Below are 18,433 nucleotides of genomic sequence, written 5' to 3'. Positions count from 1 at the left end.
GTGATGGTATGCATTTCTCCTCCTTACACGAGGTATCACAACAGCGTTTCACCAGGCAATGCTGGACAACTGCTGTTTGTGTATGAGAAATCGGTTGGAAACTTTCCTCATGTCAGCACGTTGTAGGTGTCGCCACCAGTGCCAACCTTGTGTGAATGCTCTGAAAAGCTAATCATTTGCATATCACGGAATCTTCTTCCTGTCAGTTAAATTTCATATCTGTAGCACATCATCTTTGTGGTGTAGCAATTTTAATGGCCAGTAGTGTATATTCTTAGAGCCATCATGTAAAGCTGGTTCTTGAAACTTTGTAAGTAGGCTTTCTCAGGATAGTTTTTGTCTATCTTCAAGTGACTGCCAGTTGAACTTCTTCAGCATCTCTGTGACAGTCTACGATGGGTCTGTGACCATTCTTGCTGTCTTTCTGTGTATATATATTCAGTATTCCCTGTTAGTTCTATGTGGTATATGTCCCACAGACTTGACTAATATACCAGAATGGGTCGCTTGAGTGATTTGTAAGCAACCTCTTTGTGGACTGATTGCACTTCCCCAATATATTGCCAATAATCCAGAGTGTACCATGTGCTTTGCCCAGAATTGAGCATAAGTGATCATTCTATTTCATATCCCTACAAAGTGTTGCACCAGTGTATTTGTATGTAGTTGGCAGATTCCTACTGTGACTCACTGATATTATCCTCATAGGATACTTTTTTTTTTCATTTTGTGAAGGGCACAGTTTTACATTTCTGAACATTTAAAGCAAGTTACCAATCTTTGTACCACTTTGAAACCTTATCAAGAACTGATTGAAGAGTCACATCTGATTGAATATTTATGCAGCTTCTTTCAGATAGGAAATGGAACAAGATGGACAAAAAATTGAAAGAAAAACAACCCTCTGTGGATATCTCGGTATCTAGAGCTCATCCTAAGACTGCTGAAACATAATCCTTTCTTTCTGGTGTCCTTTATTCAGTCAATGCAGATATGGTACTTCTCCAAGTTCACAAAAAACTAACCATGCACATATATAAGCTGTTGTTATGATGGGGTCACCACTCTCAAAGGCATTCTGAAGCTCAGCTCCCCCTTCCCACTTGGGAAGGAATCCATTGTAACCTGTTTGGATCTATAGTCTAAATGATGTAAATAGATCCCCAGCAGCTCACAGCACTGTTTCCAGCTTTCAACTGGAAAGTGCTAATGGCTGCATGCAAAAACAGTAGCCATCTACTGAGGCATTGCCATAGAGCCCTTTACAAAATCACATTATGTTTTGGTTGAGGTAGGCCCATGAAGCTTCTGTGCCCAGCCCATTGCAACAGTAAGATTGTAATTTTTCTTTCATATGTCAGATACCAGTTTGTTTATTTATTGTTGAAATCAACCATGGTCATTTTGTTTTTTCTTTCCACTTAGACTAAAGCCTTCATTATATTCCTACATATTGACAAAATTTGTAGATTTTATCATAGGAGGATCAGACTTGGTTACAGAATAAGCACAATATGACTGGAAAAATACAAAAACTGATCTAGAAAACCTAAAAACCTCAGAGTATTTATTTGTTTAGTTATTATTATTATTATTATTGAGAATTGCTGCACATCTAAATAATGATCCACAGAACAGACATTTAGAGGACAGAGGACAACACACAGGTGTGTTTCCACTGTGGATGCCCTGGACAAGTTATATGCTATCACAAAAAAAGAAAATGAGTGTTTGATGATTACTACACTGCTAGACATAACCTCACAACAGTTCTATTTATGCCAGTCAACTGTAGGCAGTTATAGCTGACCTATGGGACAAAGCCCGTTATTATACCCATCAAGGTCACACACTAGTGTGTAATAGCTGTTTTCTGTTGCTGTACGGGAGTACCAGCCACTTAATTCATGAAAACTAAATGAGGCAACCATCTGTGGTGGTGAGACTACCACAGACAGACTTCCAGGGATAACTGTTACCAAGATGTTAGGAAATTTCATTGACATCATCATCAATGGCCAACCTGCCTGGGTGTTGGTTGACTCTAGGGCTTCCTTTTCTGCGGTGTTAAATGCTTGTCATCACCAACTCAAAAAGACTGTATTCTGTGGTATGAAGGAGATTGTGCTGAAGACCACAAATGGCAAATACATACAAGAACATGTATTGAAAGAATAACTATTAATGGCAGAACACAGACCATTGAACTTGTTGTGTTAGCAGTATAAGGTCCTAATGTTATTCTCAGATAGGATATCTTGCAGGCATCACAAAAAGTCATAAACTGTGAAAGATCAGAGCTCCAAATTGCACAGCTATTCCAACAAGCACACATAACAATGATTGTTCTGGGTTGTTGGATGTTCATAAGCATTATTTGTGGTCAAGGAGAATTTCAGATCACTAAATGTCACAAACAGTGACAACTCATCCCCAAAGTTGTGTACATTGGAACAGCTGAACAAGTTCAGGATAGGCAGCCCAGTGCCATTGACCAAGAATGCTCCACTACCACTAGAGACAAAGCAGTGGAGGAAGCTACTGTTAAAATGTCAATAAGGTCTAGCATAACCAAGGAACAGTATCAGTGAGTGTTAACTGCTTCGCAACAATTTTTGAGTGATTTCAGATTCAGATTGGTGAGAAGACAGACCAAGCAGCTAACACTAATACACTGTGTCAATGCTGGTGATCATCCACCAATTAGCCAGTGCTTGTATAGGGTGTCACTGGAATGATGCTTAATTTGAGAGGAAGTGAAGATGCTGCTGGATGACATACTGGAATACTCAGAGTGTCCTTGATCCCCTTCTGTGGTCCTTGTGAATGAAGAGGATGGCACATGGTGTTTCTGGAGTGACTAATTCCTGACTGCCTCTACAAGTTCAAATTTGTGCTGTTCGGAATATGTAATGCTCCAGCCAACTTTGAGTGTATGATGGACAACCTGCTTCTGCACCTTAAATGGATGATGTGTCTTTGCTATTTCGATGATGTTTTCTTTTTTTCTGACCCCTTGGCATATTCATGATATGAAAAGTTTTCTTGGAATGTCATTGTACTACCAGTGATTCACAAAGGGCTTCTGTACCAAGGCATATCCCTTGCAAGAAGTAAGACAGGGAGAGACAAAACTTGCCTGGAATGATGTTCAAGAAAGATCTTTCCTTGTCCTTAAGGAGATGCCATCATTTTCTCCAGTCCAGCAGTATATGACAAATATGCCGAGACAGAACTTCAAAATGAAGATAGTAGCTATGGGATGGGCGCAGTTCTAGTACAAATTCAGGAAGGTGCTGAAAATGTGATAGTGTATGTTTCCAGAGTAATCTCCAACTACAAGATGAACTATTCTACAACTGAGAAAGAGTGCCCTGCAATTTTTTGGCCATCAACAAGTTCCAGTTGCATTTATTTGGCAAAACATTGACTGTTGTGGTGGATCACAATTCTCTACATGAGCTGGCTGGCCTGAAGGATCTGCTGGGTTGATTTTCAGTATCATCACTGAGGCTTCAGGATTATGATGTGACAGTGGTATACAAAAGGGATGCAAACACAAGGTCACTGACTGCATTTCAGGGAATCCTTCTGGTAGAACACAGCAGTATGGACCAAAATACCACTCATCATTGCTTAAATGGCATTGCTGCTGAACAGAGGGAAGATCTGACATTGGTAAGAACCATGGAAGACCTTTGCAAAGGTCCCAAGTTCAAGTCTCGGTCCAGCACACAGTTTTAATCTGCCAGGAAGTTTCATATCAGCGCACACTCCGCTGTAGAGTGAAAATTTCATTCTAGAAACATCCCCCAGGCTGTGGCTAAGCCATGTCTCCGCAATATCCTTTCTTTCAGGAGTGCTAGTTCTGCTAGGTTCGCAGGAGAGCTTCTGATAAGTTTGGAAGGTAGGAGACAAGGTACTGGCAGAAGTAAAGCTGTGAGGACGGGGCGTGAGTCGTGCTTGGGTAGCTCAGTTGGTAGAGCATTTGACCGTGAAGGCAAAGGTCCCGAGTTCGAGTCTCGGTCCAGCACACAGTTTTAATCTGCCAGGAAGTTTCATATCAGTGCACACTCCGCTGTAGAGTGAAAATTTCATTCTAGAAACATTGACAATATCTACATCCAGGGTGCTGTAGTTGGCTCCAGTACGGACTTATGAAGAAACAGATCACTGTTTCTCCTTGAGAGTGAACAATGTTGTGACCTGTGCTACATGTGGTGTGGCATCACTGTCTGACATGCTACAAGTCACCAGTTCAGGCCCAACTACCAGCCATCATTTCTTACTTAGTATTTATAATTTCAGGAAGATTCTCAAAATGCCTTATTTTTATGTACTCTTGAATATTAAAATTTGTACAAATACGAACACTCTCCATCCAGGAGCTCAGTTCTCTTCTAACTGCAAATAGGTGCCCATAATAAATATGCTTTCGTTGTTATGTTTTGTACTTCACTGACGACCATGCTTTTGGACTTGGACGTGGCTGTGATGTGACAATACTGAATAGAAGGTTTGGATCTGTTGATTGGCTTGACTCTCATAAATGTGCACTGCACAATAGTATGCTGTACATTTTAACTGTCAGATTACTACCAAAACAAAAAAAGTTTCAATAGTGATTGATTATTAACCAGAATCTGGCCATGGTTTTTAAGAATGAAAGTAGTAAGCTCTCAGTTATCCACTCACATTTATTTCTGTTAAAAACCAAACTCTTGGTAGATATGACTTTCAATATTACAGTGTACCTATATATTTTTAATTCATAATCTGTCATACTCATGCTGAAGTCTCTAATTCACTGCCTTGGGAAACTGATTTGTCATTTTTCAGGAACTCAGATTATCTCAATTCTTCAGTCTAATACAGAAGATTGTTATATGATTTAAATTTTAAGAAAACTTTAACAAACAGTTAATCTGCAGTCTTGTTTTCAATTTTACTAATGTTTAACAGAAAATAAACATCAATACACATAACTAGTATTCTTTAAGTATTGCAGGATAAGGCGGCTAAAGCAATCAGGTCTTATCGAAAAGTGGGAGGCTGACAGCAGACTCTCTGGGGATCGCTGTACACAAATAGCATCTGCATCTGATGTTTCCAACCACAAAGTCAACATGGCTGACATGCAAGGGTGCTTCTTTGTACTTTTACTTGGTAAGAAGCTGAATTACATACATCTAGTTTCTTATATGTAAATCACAGGTAAAAAACAAGTCCACCAATGGCATTTTTTTACAGCAAACTATGATGAATACTGCACACAACATCCACATTTTTATATTTTTCATTTGTACAGATGCAGTCCTATTCAAGGTGATAACCTTACAGTAGTTTAAAAAATATTAAATGGAGGTACTATGCAAGCATGTTGCTCAATACCACATTAAAACATTTTATAATTTTTAATATTAAATTATGTTACAACCTGCACTTTATTTATGATACAGGAACTGCAGCAGCATCCATAACAATAACTATGGAACACATATTCCACTTGTATACAAAATCAAGAGAAAGAAGACTGGTCAAACCATTTATCATCTGATTGTGACTGAATATCACTAGCATTACACACAGAAAGTAAAGTACTTAACATCACGTAGATAAAATAAGTTACTTCTGTAAATTGTATATGTTCCACATTTGTAGTGATGAAAATCGTGATTTCCTGTCAGAAAGGTTACAGTTAATAGTACCCGACAGAAAGTCATAGAGAAAAACAAGTGATATCTGGTATTTCCCAAGTAAGTGTTATATGCCCTCCTGCTGTTTCTGATCTGATATATATGAGGGCTATTCAGAAAGAAGGGAATGTTTTGGCATTCAAAAAAAACCAAGTACAATAAATACATCTTATTACATACATATGAAAGAGCGACTGACATACAACTTTTCCACATAGTCACCAAACACAGTGAGGCACTTATCATAGTGGTGGACAAGATTTGAAATGCCTTTGTCATAAAATTCTGCCACCTGAGACTTCAGCCAGTGAGTCACGCCCATCTGGAGCTCCGTGTCATCAAAGCACTGCGTTGCAAGTCAGTTCTTCATCTTGGGAAACAAGCAGAAGTCACTTGGTGTGAGATCAGGGCTGTAGGGTGGATGAGGGAAAATTTCCCATTTGTATGAATTAAGGAGTTCTTTAGTAAGGTGAGGTCGGGCATTGTCGTGCAAAAACAAAATTTTGGATGTCAGCTTCCTCGGCGTTTGTTTCAAACTGCTCTTCTAAGGCTGGGCATAGTTTGACAGTACTGGGCAGAATTTATGGTTGCTCCATGTTTGAGAGAAGCACACCTTGCCTATCTCAAAACACTGTCACCATCATCTTCCTTGCTGACAAGGTTTGCAAACATTTTCTTGGTTTTTGGGGGGACCTTGTGTGCCCCCACTCCATGGACTATAATTTTGTCTCGCAATTGACGTGTTTTACGTTTCAACCCAGTAACGAATCACCATGTTTGTGATAGGCCTCCAGAAATGTCAATGTTGCCCACATTCACTGTTCTTTATGGTGCCCTGTAATCATTTTGGGCGCCCATTGTGCACAAAATTTGTGGTAGCCTAGCTTTTGAGTGACAATTTCAAACAAAAACATCCATGAAACTTGTGGAAAAGAAAGCAAAGCAAAGCATTGTGAAGTGACGGTTTTCACGAATCGTTTCATCAACTTTAGCAACAAGATCGTCAGTCACAATGCTCGGTTGTCCATTCATCTCTTCATCATGAACATTGGTTCAGCCATTTTTAAACCAAATGCAGCATTTTTGGACAGAACATTCACTCATTACATTTTTCTGTACACTTTGCACAGTTCACGATAAATTTCTATAGGTTTTAGGTTTTTTGCCAACAAAAACCATATCACAGACTGCACCTCACAACTGGTGGGATTTTCGATTGCAGTGCACATTTCAAATTCGAATATTGAAAAAACGAGATGGGCAGAGAAGTTCCCGCTGTGACGGATGGATGCTGACTGAGCTGCCAAGCACGCACATACCAAAATATACATGATCAGCGCGCACCTCGTGGTGTCAGATGGAAATGTTCCTTACTTTCTGAATAGCCCTGATACATAAACAATTTAGGTGATAATCTGAGCAGCCCTCTTGGACTGTTTGTAGACGATACTGTCATTTGCTACCTTGTAATCATCAGATGGTCAAAACCAATTGTAAAATGATTTAGACAAGATATCTGCATAGTATGAAGAGTGGCAATTGACTCAAAATAATAAAAAGTGTGAAATAATCCAGATGAATACTAAAAGGAATCTGTTAAATTTTGATTACACAATAAATCACACAAATCTAAAAGTTGTCCATTCAACTAAATATGAGGATGGTTTGAAAAGTTCTCGAAATCACTATGGGAGGTCAGCACTAGTGCAATGAGTTGTTCATGTGATATTCGTTGCACTGTTCCCTGTAAAGACGTGTCACATCAGTGCTCTTGGATGAGAGCTGTGGCAGTGATGTGGCTCTGTTGTTGATTCTACGTAGTGATTTGCGAAGATGGAAAAAATCGAGATTCGAGCAGTGTAAGCAAAGGACATTCATGTCGATTTCCAGAATACACTGGGGAGTCTACTCCTTCATATTCAACTGTTGCCAAGTGGACAAATGAATTTAAATTTTGTCAGGAGAGCTTAGATGATAATCTGCACAGTGGTTGGCCAAGATGTGTAACTACTCCAGAAATCATTGCGAAAGTGCACAAAATGGTCATGGAGGATCACCAATCAAAAGTGTTTGAAATTGCTCATGCTTGCTAGATGTCATCTGAAAGGGTATATCACGTTTTAACTGAAGAATTAAAAATGAAAAAATTATCTACAAGATGGTTGCCGTGACTCTTGACACTGATTCATAAAGTGTGCCTTTTCCATGGCAAAATTACACGAACTAATGTATGAATTGTTGCCACACCTGCCTTATTCACTTGATATGGCTCCATCAGACTCCCATCTCTTCGCAAAACTGAAAATTTTTCTTCATGTATGAAGATTCACTTCAAACGAAGAATTGATAGCCAGAGTTGACAACTATTTTGCAGGCCTGGGGGAAACTCATTTTCGAGATGGGACCAATGCACAGGAAGATCATTGGACCAAGTGCATTAATCTACAAGGAGACTAAATTGAAAAATAAAAAAACTTTCTTTGATGTAAGTACTTTTTTTCTATCCTGTTCCAAGAACTTTTCAAACCACTCTTGTACTTAGGGATTACAGTTATGAATAAATTTCATTGAAAAAATCACATAGATAATGCTGTGGGAAAAGCGAACCAGAAGCTGTATTTCATTGGCAGAATGCTTAGAAGATGCAACAGGTCTACTCAAAAGACTGCCTACGTACACTTGTCCAACATATTCTAGAGTATTGCTGTGTGGTATGGGATCCACATCAGAGAGGAGTGGTAGAGGACATTGAAAAAGATCAAAGAAGGTCAGCTTGTTGTGAATTATTGTGAAACGTGTGGGAGAGTGTCACAGATGTCTTATGTGATTTAGGGGAGGCAGTCATTAAAACAAAGGTGTTTCTTGTTTCAGCAAGATCTTTTCACAGAATTTGAATCACCAACTTTCTCCTCTGAATGTGAAATACTCTGTTGGGCACCCACCTCCATACGAAGAAATGATCATTACAATAGAGAGAAATCTGAGCCCATACGAAAAGATTTTAAGCATTCATTTTTCTTGAGGGCTGTTCATGAGGGGAATGGTACAGAAAAAGCTTGACGGTTGTTTGATGAACTCTATGCCAGGCACATAATTGTGATTTGCACAGTAATCATATATGAAATAACCAAAGCCATGGTATAAATAGTTACAAATAGCTCTATTTTCTCTCTTCTAAGGTGAATGAAGATCTGCATGCATATCAACAAAGAAAAAGTGAAAATGGAATAACAAAAATTTAAGTGTTAATAGTGTGAGACTGTAGAGTTCAAAGTCAAAGAGAATATGTGAATCAGAGCATCACCATACCGGAAAACTAGATGTACAGTGCAATTTACAATTGCAGATCTCATTTCATCATGCTACACTGTCTTTTTATGGTGTCACAAGTCAACATTTAATATGTATTGTAACAGTGAACGATCATGAAACAAATTATTGCTAAGAAAATTCCCATCTGTAACACCTTGTAATTGCTGTAATTGACCATAAGAGATTTGGCTTGCTATGTGTTAGAGACTCAGATACTTGTTGTTGATAGGTATATTTGATGTTTCATTATTGTATTGTCAAATAAATGATTTCATTAGCCCTAAAAGAAAACCCCTAACTGATTTATATCCATGTACCTTGGTAACCTGAGAAATGATCCCAGACACACTGGGATTCAAATTGATGCCAATAATGCCACTGTTGCAGTGTATTCAGCCATTTTTGAAGTGGAATATCAAATAATTCTGGCAGAGCTGCTTGAAATAGGTAATGTATCTGCCATGAGTGAAATTGTCTTGTACATCCCATGAAATTACTTGAAGGTTACTGAAAATACTTCCTACACATTTAACTTACATGGATCATGATGACCATTTCATAAACAGCATGTGAGTTTGCAGTTGTCACAGTGATTGTTATGGGTATAGCTAAAAAAGTATTATCCTTTCAAAGAATAAATTCTAAATGATGGAATATGTCTCATGTAAGTATTTTTGAAAGCACCACTCACAGCATAGGATAGATACCACATAGTCCAGTTGATTTGGCTTTTGCACATTAGTTTTGATATACAAGTTATCACACCAACAATGCCCATTTGACTGCAGACATGATTAGTACAAGTCTTACTTAGAATCTCTTCCAGGATTAGGGGGGGTTGGGGGAGGGGGTGATAAACAAAGAAACAAAAATAATTGCTGAATGAATAATGAGTAATAGGTTCTTAATTAGAGGTGATTTGCTTTACTTGTTTTATATATGTGGGTGTTAATATTATATGATTATGTGTGCCAGAAAATATGCCTTGAGCCATTGAGTGATTACAATGGTGGTCTTATTTTTAAAAGATTTTATCACACTATTCAAAAAATTATATCTAGAACAATTACCACTTTTTAACAACCTTATGACTTTTATAATTTCTTTCGGACCTAGTTTGTGTTGATCATGGATATACTACTGTATGCAAGTCTAATCAGCAACCAATGATGCCATATTTTTGTTTATGCATGTCAGTTATGAGCTGTAAAGTTTAAGCTTTTCGATTGGAGAGACTCCATGGTATAGGGATAGTGTCTCCGATTAATTAAAACTTCCTGGAACCCCCTTTTGATCCCAGCCACTGCTTAAATTTTGAATGAAAATCATCCGCAATGGTGGCTGAAGACTACCTTTTTGTATGGTTTTACGGCACAAAACTGCTACGGTCATAAGCACCCATTCTGTGGCTTAGGGAAGGGTAAAAAACCAATGGGAGCGAAACTCAAGAAGGAGGGAAACTAAAAGCAGAAGGAAATCTTAAGAAAACTACTACTGAATGGGGGGGGGGGGGGGTTGTATTTCCCAAAAAGGAGCTTCAAATGACTGATGTCATCTCATTAACACTGATAAATTCAAGGATGCGATAAGCTGAGCGCATGTCATCTGCTGAAAGGGAAGATATATCAGGCAACAACTGTAAATGGGCTTGTTGCGTATTAAAATAGGGGCACTGAAGTAAAAGGTGTCTAACTGTCCACGGTTGAGAGCAGTGAGGACAAAGCAGAGGAGGATCACCACTTAAAAGATGTCGATAGCTAAAAAGACAGTACCCTATCCAGAGTCGAGTTAAAATTACCTCCTCTCAACGATGAGGCCGGTAGGAAGAGGTCCAAGCACAGGGAAGAGGTTTTACATCCTGTAATTTATTATTGGGAAGTGTAGACCAATGTGTGTGCCGTAAAAGAGAAACATGATGACATAAAATGCTCTGTAGATCAGCAAAGGGAACCATGCGAATAGCGGGCCAAGGGAAAGAGACGGCAGCCTTGGCCACTATATCGACTACCCCATTTTCACGGATACCAGCATGCCCTGGGATCCAGAGGAATGCCACAGAGACTCCCCCCAAGTGGAGCAAGTGGAAGCTGTCCTGAATCCAGTGGACCAGAGGGTGGACGGGATAAAGAGCTTGAAGGTTGAGAAGAGAGCTGAGCGAATCTGAGCATATAATATACTGTAGCCGCTTATGAGATGTATTGGACAGCCTGGAGAACAGCGTAAAGCTCTGCAGTAAAAATCAAACACTGGTCGGGAAGTTGAAATCTATTAGGGGTGTCACCAACAATATAGGCACTTCCAACACCAAATGTGGTTTTTGAGCTGTCAGTGTAGATAAATGTGGCATTCTCCATTTGTGCACATAGAGCAGCAAATGTCCGACGATAAACTATTAGGGGGGGGGGGGGGGGTACTATCCTTCAGAAGTTGACAAAGGTCACAGAGCAGGCATGTCCAGTCCGGGGACAAAGCCAAGGTGGCGCCGTACCACAAATTGTCAGGAAAGTTTAAGGAAAGTGGAAGGAGGGCCATTCCGTGCCAAATGGTCTAATATCCCACATGACCATCATGGATTTTGATGAAATTTTGTATGAACATTCACACATGTTCTCAACGAACACTGGTAAAGCTTCAGTTTCAGAAATTCAACACTTGCAGAGATATAGTCACTTGTTTGAAACTATAGCACAGCTTCCAATAGTGCACCCTTGAATTTTCAGCAACTTTGAGATGAGATATCTCTGTACGTATTTGCATGAAAGAAACAAAACTTGGCCATCTTGTACAACTTTTAGAGGACTTTAAAGTAAAATATTAAGGAAAGGATTTCTGAGCTATTTTCATATAGATAATTTGAGGCAAAGTTGGGCGAAAAAATAGCTGTTAAAAAAAAATGCGAACTTTAGTTTTTTATATCTCCAAAAGTAATTGTGGGATGTACATGAAACTTTGCACACCATAACTCACCAACACAAGATCTTAGAATATAAAATTTCATTCTCCTATTGCTTTCCATTATTTCACAAATCAAGGGTAAAGTTGACGATTTTTCAAAAAGTGCTAAAAATGGGTATTTTAGTCAAATTTTTCAAAAAAGTGTTTTCTCCAAACTGTACTAAACTATGGTCATTAGAAAGAGCATATTCTAAACTATCTAGAAAAGTGGATTTGGTTTTGCAATGCAAGCATATTAGGCCCTAAAAAGTAGCATCATCAAAGAGGCGCACTGGAAGTTTGAACACATTTTTCTGGCACTCAAATTATACCTGAAACCTTTTATTATGGCTAATAACTGTTTATTAGTGCCTTGAATAATTGAAATAAAAAGATCTGGTTAATAGGCAATGAGACTGTCAGAAAAACTTGAAAACTTTGAGAAGTAGCCCTTCTGCTTTTATCGTAAGTGTTAATCAGCATAAAACTCTTCTCATTTGTAAAATATCAGAGATATCATAAAGAATTCAATGAATAATAGCTTCATATTTTTTGTACTTCTCAAAATTGTAAATATTTACAAGTGGAAAATGAAGACCTAATTTTTGGATTCAATTGTATAAAACATTTTTACAAAAAAGAATCGGTTTGCTTGAATTATGCATCAAGTGATGTAAGTTTTCCAATCAATATTGCAGAGATTTTAATACCTAGGTGTTGTAACCTGTGAATTTTTGTCTTAAAGTTATTAGGGAAACATGTGAAATTGGTTGGTTAAACATCTAAGAGTTTTAATTTTGTATTTAATCACACTTAAATGTAGCCCACTACCTTGGTAAATACATAACCACTAGTTTCACAGAGAAAATTCACAGGATTCACTGTTTATAGAAAATATAATGGTAACAATTACTTTAACAATCAGATTGTTTCATTATTGTGAGCCTTGTTTGAACAATCAGTATGTCAGTGGTGTGTTTGCATCATAGTGAGTGGGTTTTCTTGACTGAGTGTGGCTTGTTAAGTGATTCATAAGACCATCAAAGTTTGTAATCTAATTTACAAAAAATTGTTTTGATTGTGTCTTTTATAGCATATATCTCTTATTAATTTTTTTCATTGGTATTATACATTGTGTATAATTTCATTCAGTAGCAATTTGTCTGAAATTTAAGCAGATTATAATTTGCCCTTAGAGGCCAAACACATTATTTAGTTACTGATTAGAGATGGATGCAGAAAGGAACAGCATACCTTCCTGCTCAATTGGACAAGGAGATAGTGGAACAAAGTGTCATGTCACTTTCTTTGCCAAAAAAGCTGCTTTAAAATGGTTTGCAGATTTTAGTGAAGAGGAAAAAGAGATGTTGGTCCGACATTCTGAAGCAAAGATGGACAATACCCCTCAAGTTTGCCTACACCATGAAGCCCTGTTATTGACACAATATGAGAGGTTACAAAAAAAATGCTTCAATCCCTTTGGAAAGGTGAATCATAATGTTAAGGCAGGAATTCGCACTCTTGATACTGAAACAGCTATAAGGCTTCTGATATGTTGAAGAAGCAGCTTGTTAATAACATAAAGCCAGGTCAGAAAATTTGTCCGGCTTGCAGGACTACCTTAAATAAACACTTGGACGAAACTTTATCAGCCTCATCATCACATTCTGATGAGGACTTTACACCGAAAGAAGAATTAAATAGTAGCTTATTGTCTATCGGTATTTCACCCCTGAAGAGAACAGTAAGCTACAGAGATAAGCCCCAATATGTGAAGAATAAAATTCAAAAGGCTCAAAATGTGATTAAAAACAGAATTGTAAATGCAATGGGAATAAACCAACAAATTGAAGATGCTAGTGAAATTAAGGTGGTGGTGGTGGTTAGTGTTTAACGTCCCGTCGACAACGAGGTCATTAGAGACGGAGCGCAAGCTCGGGTTAAGGATTCGGAAGGAAATCGGCCGTGCCCTTTCAAAGGAACCATCCCGGCATTTGCCTGAAACGATTTAGGGAAATCACGGAAAACCTAAATCAGGATGGCTGGAGACGGGATTGAACCGTCGTCCTCCCGAATGCGAGTCCAGTGTGCTAACCACTGCGCCACCTCGCTCGGTGAAATTAAGGAATGTAGAAACTGCCGACTATGCACATTTGCTGACTGAACTGAAAACCAAGATGCAGAATGCAATTCATAAAGAACAGTTGCAAATTTTAACCTTGGCACCTGTAAGTTGGACAGTCAGACAAACAGCAGCTCAGTTCGGCATGTCCGAAAGAATGGTGAAGAATGCTCGGAAGCTTAAGGCAGAGAAGGGCATTCTGGCACTTCTCGAAAATAGGCAAAGCAGGAAATAACCAGCAGAAGTTGCTAGTAGAGTGCAAAATTTTTTTGAAGATGATAAGTATAGCAGGGTGTGCCCCGGAAAAAAAGATAGTATTTCAGTTAGACTTTTAGATAGAAAGACATACATGCAGAAAAGATTGTTGCTTTGCAATTTACGGGAAATGTATGTTATCTATAAGAATATAAATGGTCCAGAAATAGGGTTCTCAAAGTTTTGTGAACTTAGACCCAAATGGTGTGTAACAGTAGGATCAGCTGGAACGCATGCGGTTTGCATCTGTGCAATTCACCAAAATGTTAAGCTTATGCTTAGCGGAGGTGGTATACGTGAAAATTATAAGGAGATTCTCAGCAAGGCAATTTGCAGTTCGAACTCTAAACAGTGCATGCTACATCGCTGTGAAAGGTGTCCTGGGCCCGAAGCTATAGCATCTGAAATTGCCAGCTATTTCCTAGATCATGAGCCACAGGAAGTTACTGGGTTTAAGCAATAGATACATACCAATCGGGCCACACTGGACATGAAGCAAATGGTAGTGGATGAATTTATTGAAGATGTAAAAAATAAAATATGGAGTCTGTCATGCCATCATTACATTGCCAAGCATCAAAGCTATGCGTCTTAAAAGCCTTAAAAATTGTCATCAGAAAGACAAAGAGCTTGTTGTCCTAATGGATTTTGCAGAAAATTATTCTTTTATCATTCAGGATGCTGTGCAAGGCTTCCACTGGGACAATAGTCAAGCAACAATTCATCCATTTATTATCTACTTTCGTCAAAATGAGAAAGTAGAATCTTTAAGTTTTTGCATTATCAGTGATTGTTTGCAGCATGACACTATTACAGGTCACGTTTTTATCAAGGAGCTCATCAAATATATGAAAGCACAGTTTGCACAGATATCCCACATTCATTATTTCAGTGATGGCTCCAGTGCTAAATATAAAAATTTCAAGAATTTCCTAAATTTGTGCTATCGTAAGAGTGATTTTGGAATGACAGTCGAATGGAATTTTTTTGCTACTAGTCACGGGAAATCACCTTGTGATGGGATTGGAGGGACAACAAAGTGGTTAGCAGCAAGAGCAAGCTTGCAACGGTCACTTAATGGACAAATTCTTACTCCCCTAGATCTGTTTCACTTCTGCTCTGAAAACATTAATGGAATTAAATTTGTTTTTGTCAGTAAAGATGAAATTGAAAAAAATATTGTGTCACAAGAAGAGAGGTTTAAACTTGGACAAACTGTAGCAGGCACTAGAGAAAATCATCACTTTTTACCTATTGATGAAACAACAATTCAGGTCAGCAGAGTTTCAAATGATTGTTCATCTTTTCTAGCTAAAATGGGTCACAGTAATGAAGGACGCATATTAATGTCTGCTCTCCAATCAGGACAATATGTTGCATGCATCTATGAAAACGTGTGATGGATTGGGAATATCTGTGAGACCTCCACAGAGCAAAGAGATGCATTAATAAACTTTATGCACCCACATGGTCCAGCAAATTCATTTTATTGGCCACCAAGAAGTGACAAGTTCTGGGTTCCGGAACACCACATTATTGCAGTTATTCCAGCTCCATCAGTAAATTCATATGGCTGGCAATACACCATTCCTCTTGATATTCATCAGGAAAATTAATGTAGCATAAAAAAATTGAAATAGGTTAGAGGAAACAATCTAAGGAACCCAAGAGTGCCTTCTAATTTTCCACAGGGCACTTAAATAATTTTACTATCAGGCTTGGGATCCTGTGGTAAAGAAACCTACCCATGGCTGTTGTTGCTAAGCTATTGGGCGTGGCCCCTATGGCAATGGGAATGCTGATTTTCTCAGGTGAAATGAAACTAGCAGTGGTTAACCCACCATGGACCACAGCAACTCATTTATACACTTCTTTTCCATCAGTAAGCTGGTGTTGTTCATTAAACAGGCAACTAATAATTAGATGATTATGCAAATAAATTTTACGATTTACATTTATTCTAAATAATAATTGTGTGTGGGGGGGGGAGGGAGGGAGGGAGGGAGGGAGGGAGGGAGGGAGAGAGAGAGAGAGAGAGAGAGAGAGAGAGAGAGGAGGGGGGGGGGGAGGTGACAATTAAGAAATAACATTGTTTCTACTATTATTCTTTTGCTATTTGGACTTAAGCTAGGTCCTATTCATCAGGATTTCTTATTTCACTTATCCCAGACACTAATAAACATGAATAAGGCAAAATAAAAGATTTCAAGTATAGCTTGAGAGCCAGAAAAATGTGTTCAAACTTCCAGTGCGCCTCTTTGATGATGCTACTTTTTAGGGCCTTATATGCTTGCATTGCAAAACCAAATCCACTTTTCTAGATAGTTTAGAATATGCTCTTTCTAATGGCCATAGTTTAGAAGAGTTAGGAGAAAACACTTTTTTGAAAAATTTGACTAAAAATACCCATTTTTAGCACTTTTTGAAAAATTGTCAACTTTACCCTAGATTTGTGAAATAATGGAAAGCAATAGGAGAATGAAATTTTATATTCTAAGACCTTGTGTTGGTGAGTTATGGTGTGCAAAGTTTCATGTACATCCCACAATTTCTTTCGGAGATATAAAAAACTAAAGTTCGCATTTTTTTTAAACAGCTATTTTTTCGCCCAACTTTGCCTGAAATTATCTATATGAAAATTGCTCAGAAATCGTTTTCTTTATATTTTACTTTAAAGACATCTAAAAGTTGTTTAAGATGGCCGAGTTTTGTTTCTTTCATGCAAATACTTACAGAGATATCTCATCTCAAAGTTCCTGAAAATTCAAGGACGCACTGTAGAAAGCTGTGCTATGGTCTTAAACAAGTGGCTGTATCTCCGACAGTATTGAATTTCTGAAACTGAAACTTTACCAGTGTTCGTTGAGAACATGTGTGAATGTTCATACAAAATTTCATCAAAATCCATGAGGGTCATGTGGGAGTCTCTAGACCACTTGGCATGGAATGACCCAGGAAAGAGAATGTAGCAGTTGATGGAAGCAGACTACCAGTGGTAGTAGAGAGGATGGGGGGATTGCATACCCTAAATACAAGGAGGCGTTGAAGAAAAGGGCATGGGTCAGATGAGCAGGCATGTAAGACAGATGACTACCATAACGACTCAGAAGGACAGCTCGCCGATTTTACAGCAGAGGTTCAGCAGTCTCACTGTAAAGGCTCTCCATGGGGCTAGTGTAAAAATCTCCAGACACTAAAGGCAATCCACGGTGGTGAACAGAGTCAAGACACCAAATAATAGACAGCCATGCAGAGGAGTAAACTGTGCTTTCAAAGTCCAATTTCGAGCACACTAAGGCGCAATACAGGTGGAGGAGGACCACTTGGTCCACTCCCCAGGTCGTACCACTCAGAATGTGAAGAGTGTTGAGGGATCCCAGGGGGAAGCCGGTTTTGATGCTGCATGAGTGGAGGCGATTGAGACATCCTTGAAGGCGCCGTTCAAGAAGGCTGGTCTGTTGAGAGCTGTAGTAGATCGCAAAATCGTTGACAGAGAGGGAGCCTGAGACATCGAGAAGGAGACAATCCATAGTTGGATTTATGGCGATGGCAAATAGTACTACACTTGGCACGGAGTCCTGGGGCACCTCGTTTTCTTTGGAGAAAATACAGGAGAGAGTAGTATACACCCGCACCTTAAATGTGCACTCTTGTCATAAATTCATGAATAAAAAGGGGTAGCCGACCTTGAAAACCCCAAGAGAACAGTGTGCTGAGAATGCCTGTCCTCTAACAGGTATCATATGCTGTAATGTAATTGACCATCGGAGATAAGGTTTATCTGAAGCAAAAAGTATGATGCCCACAGTAATGATTATTTTGCAGACAAAGGAAACTATGAAACCCCCCTAGACAAACAAGATCTGCAGTGTGTAATCTTTCAGCAACTACTAAAAAATAATTCGTGCTGAAATTGTGCTGAGACTGGTCGTATTATTCCCATTCAAAAATGTGGTGGGAGTGTTGTCCTACCACACTATACCGCGTAAGATTCTAAAAACAGTTTTTCAGTTATCTACGAAACAAGTAAGATAACAACCAGTACAATGTAGGGGCTCGTGCGGGTTTATTGAAAGAGTTATCGAAATAAATTACCACCGAGATTGCGAAGACA

General features: G+C 38.7%; 1 protein-coding gene across 2 annotated transcripts in view; it reads left to right on the top strand.

The window, feature by feature from the left end:
- Positions 1–6,439, top strand: part of LOC126474501 (ionotropic receptor 93a) — a 198,241-nt gene extending 191,802 nt beyond the window's left edge. The window contains exons 15-17 of one of the 2 annotated variants that reach the window (XM_050101971.1): positions 5,009–5,166; positions 5,251–5,325; positions 5,460–6,439. In XM_050101971.1, coding sequence (XP_049957928.1) covers positions 5,009–5,166; positions 5,251–5,325; positions 5,460–5,557 — 331 coding nt within the window. In that variant the 3' untranslated portion in view covers positions 5,558–6,439. The remainder of the gene's footprint in view (positions 1–5,008; positions 5,167–5,250; positions 5,326–5,459) is intronic. The other variant, XM_050101977.1, reaches the window with a different exon arrangement.
- Positions 6,440–18,433: the final 11,994 nt, after the last annotated feature.

This window comes from Schistocerca serialis, chromosome 1 (genome assembly GCF_023864345.2).
Source record: "Schistocerca serialis cubense isolate TAMUIC-IGC-003099 chromosome 1, iqSchSeri2.2, whole genome shotgun sequence".
NCBI lineage: Eukaryota > Metazoa > Arthropoda > Insecta > Orthoptera > Acrididae > Schistocerca > Schistocerca serialis.
Note: the sequence above shows the minus strand (reverse complement) of the source record. Positions and strands in the feature narration are given on the sequence as shown.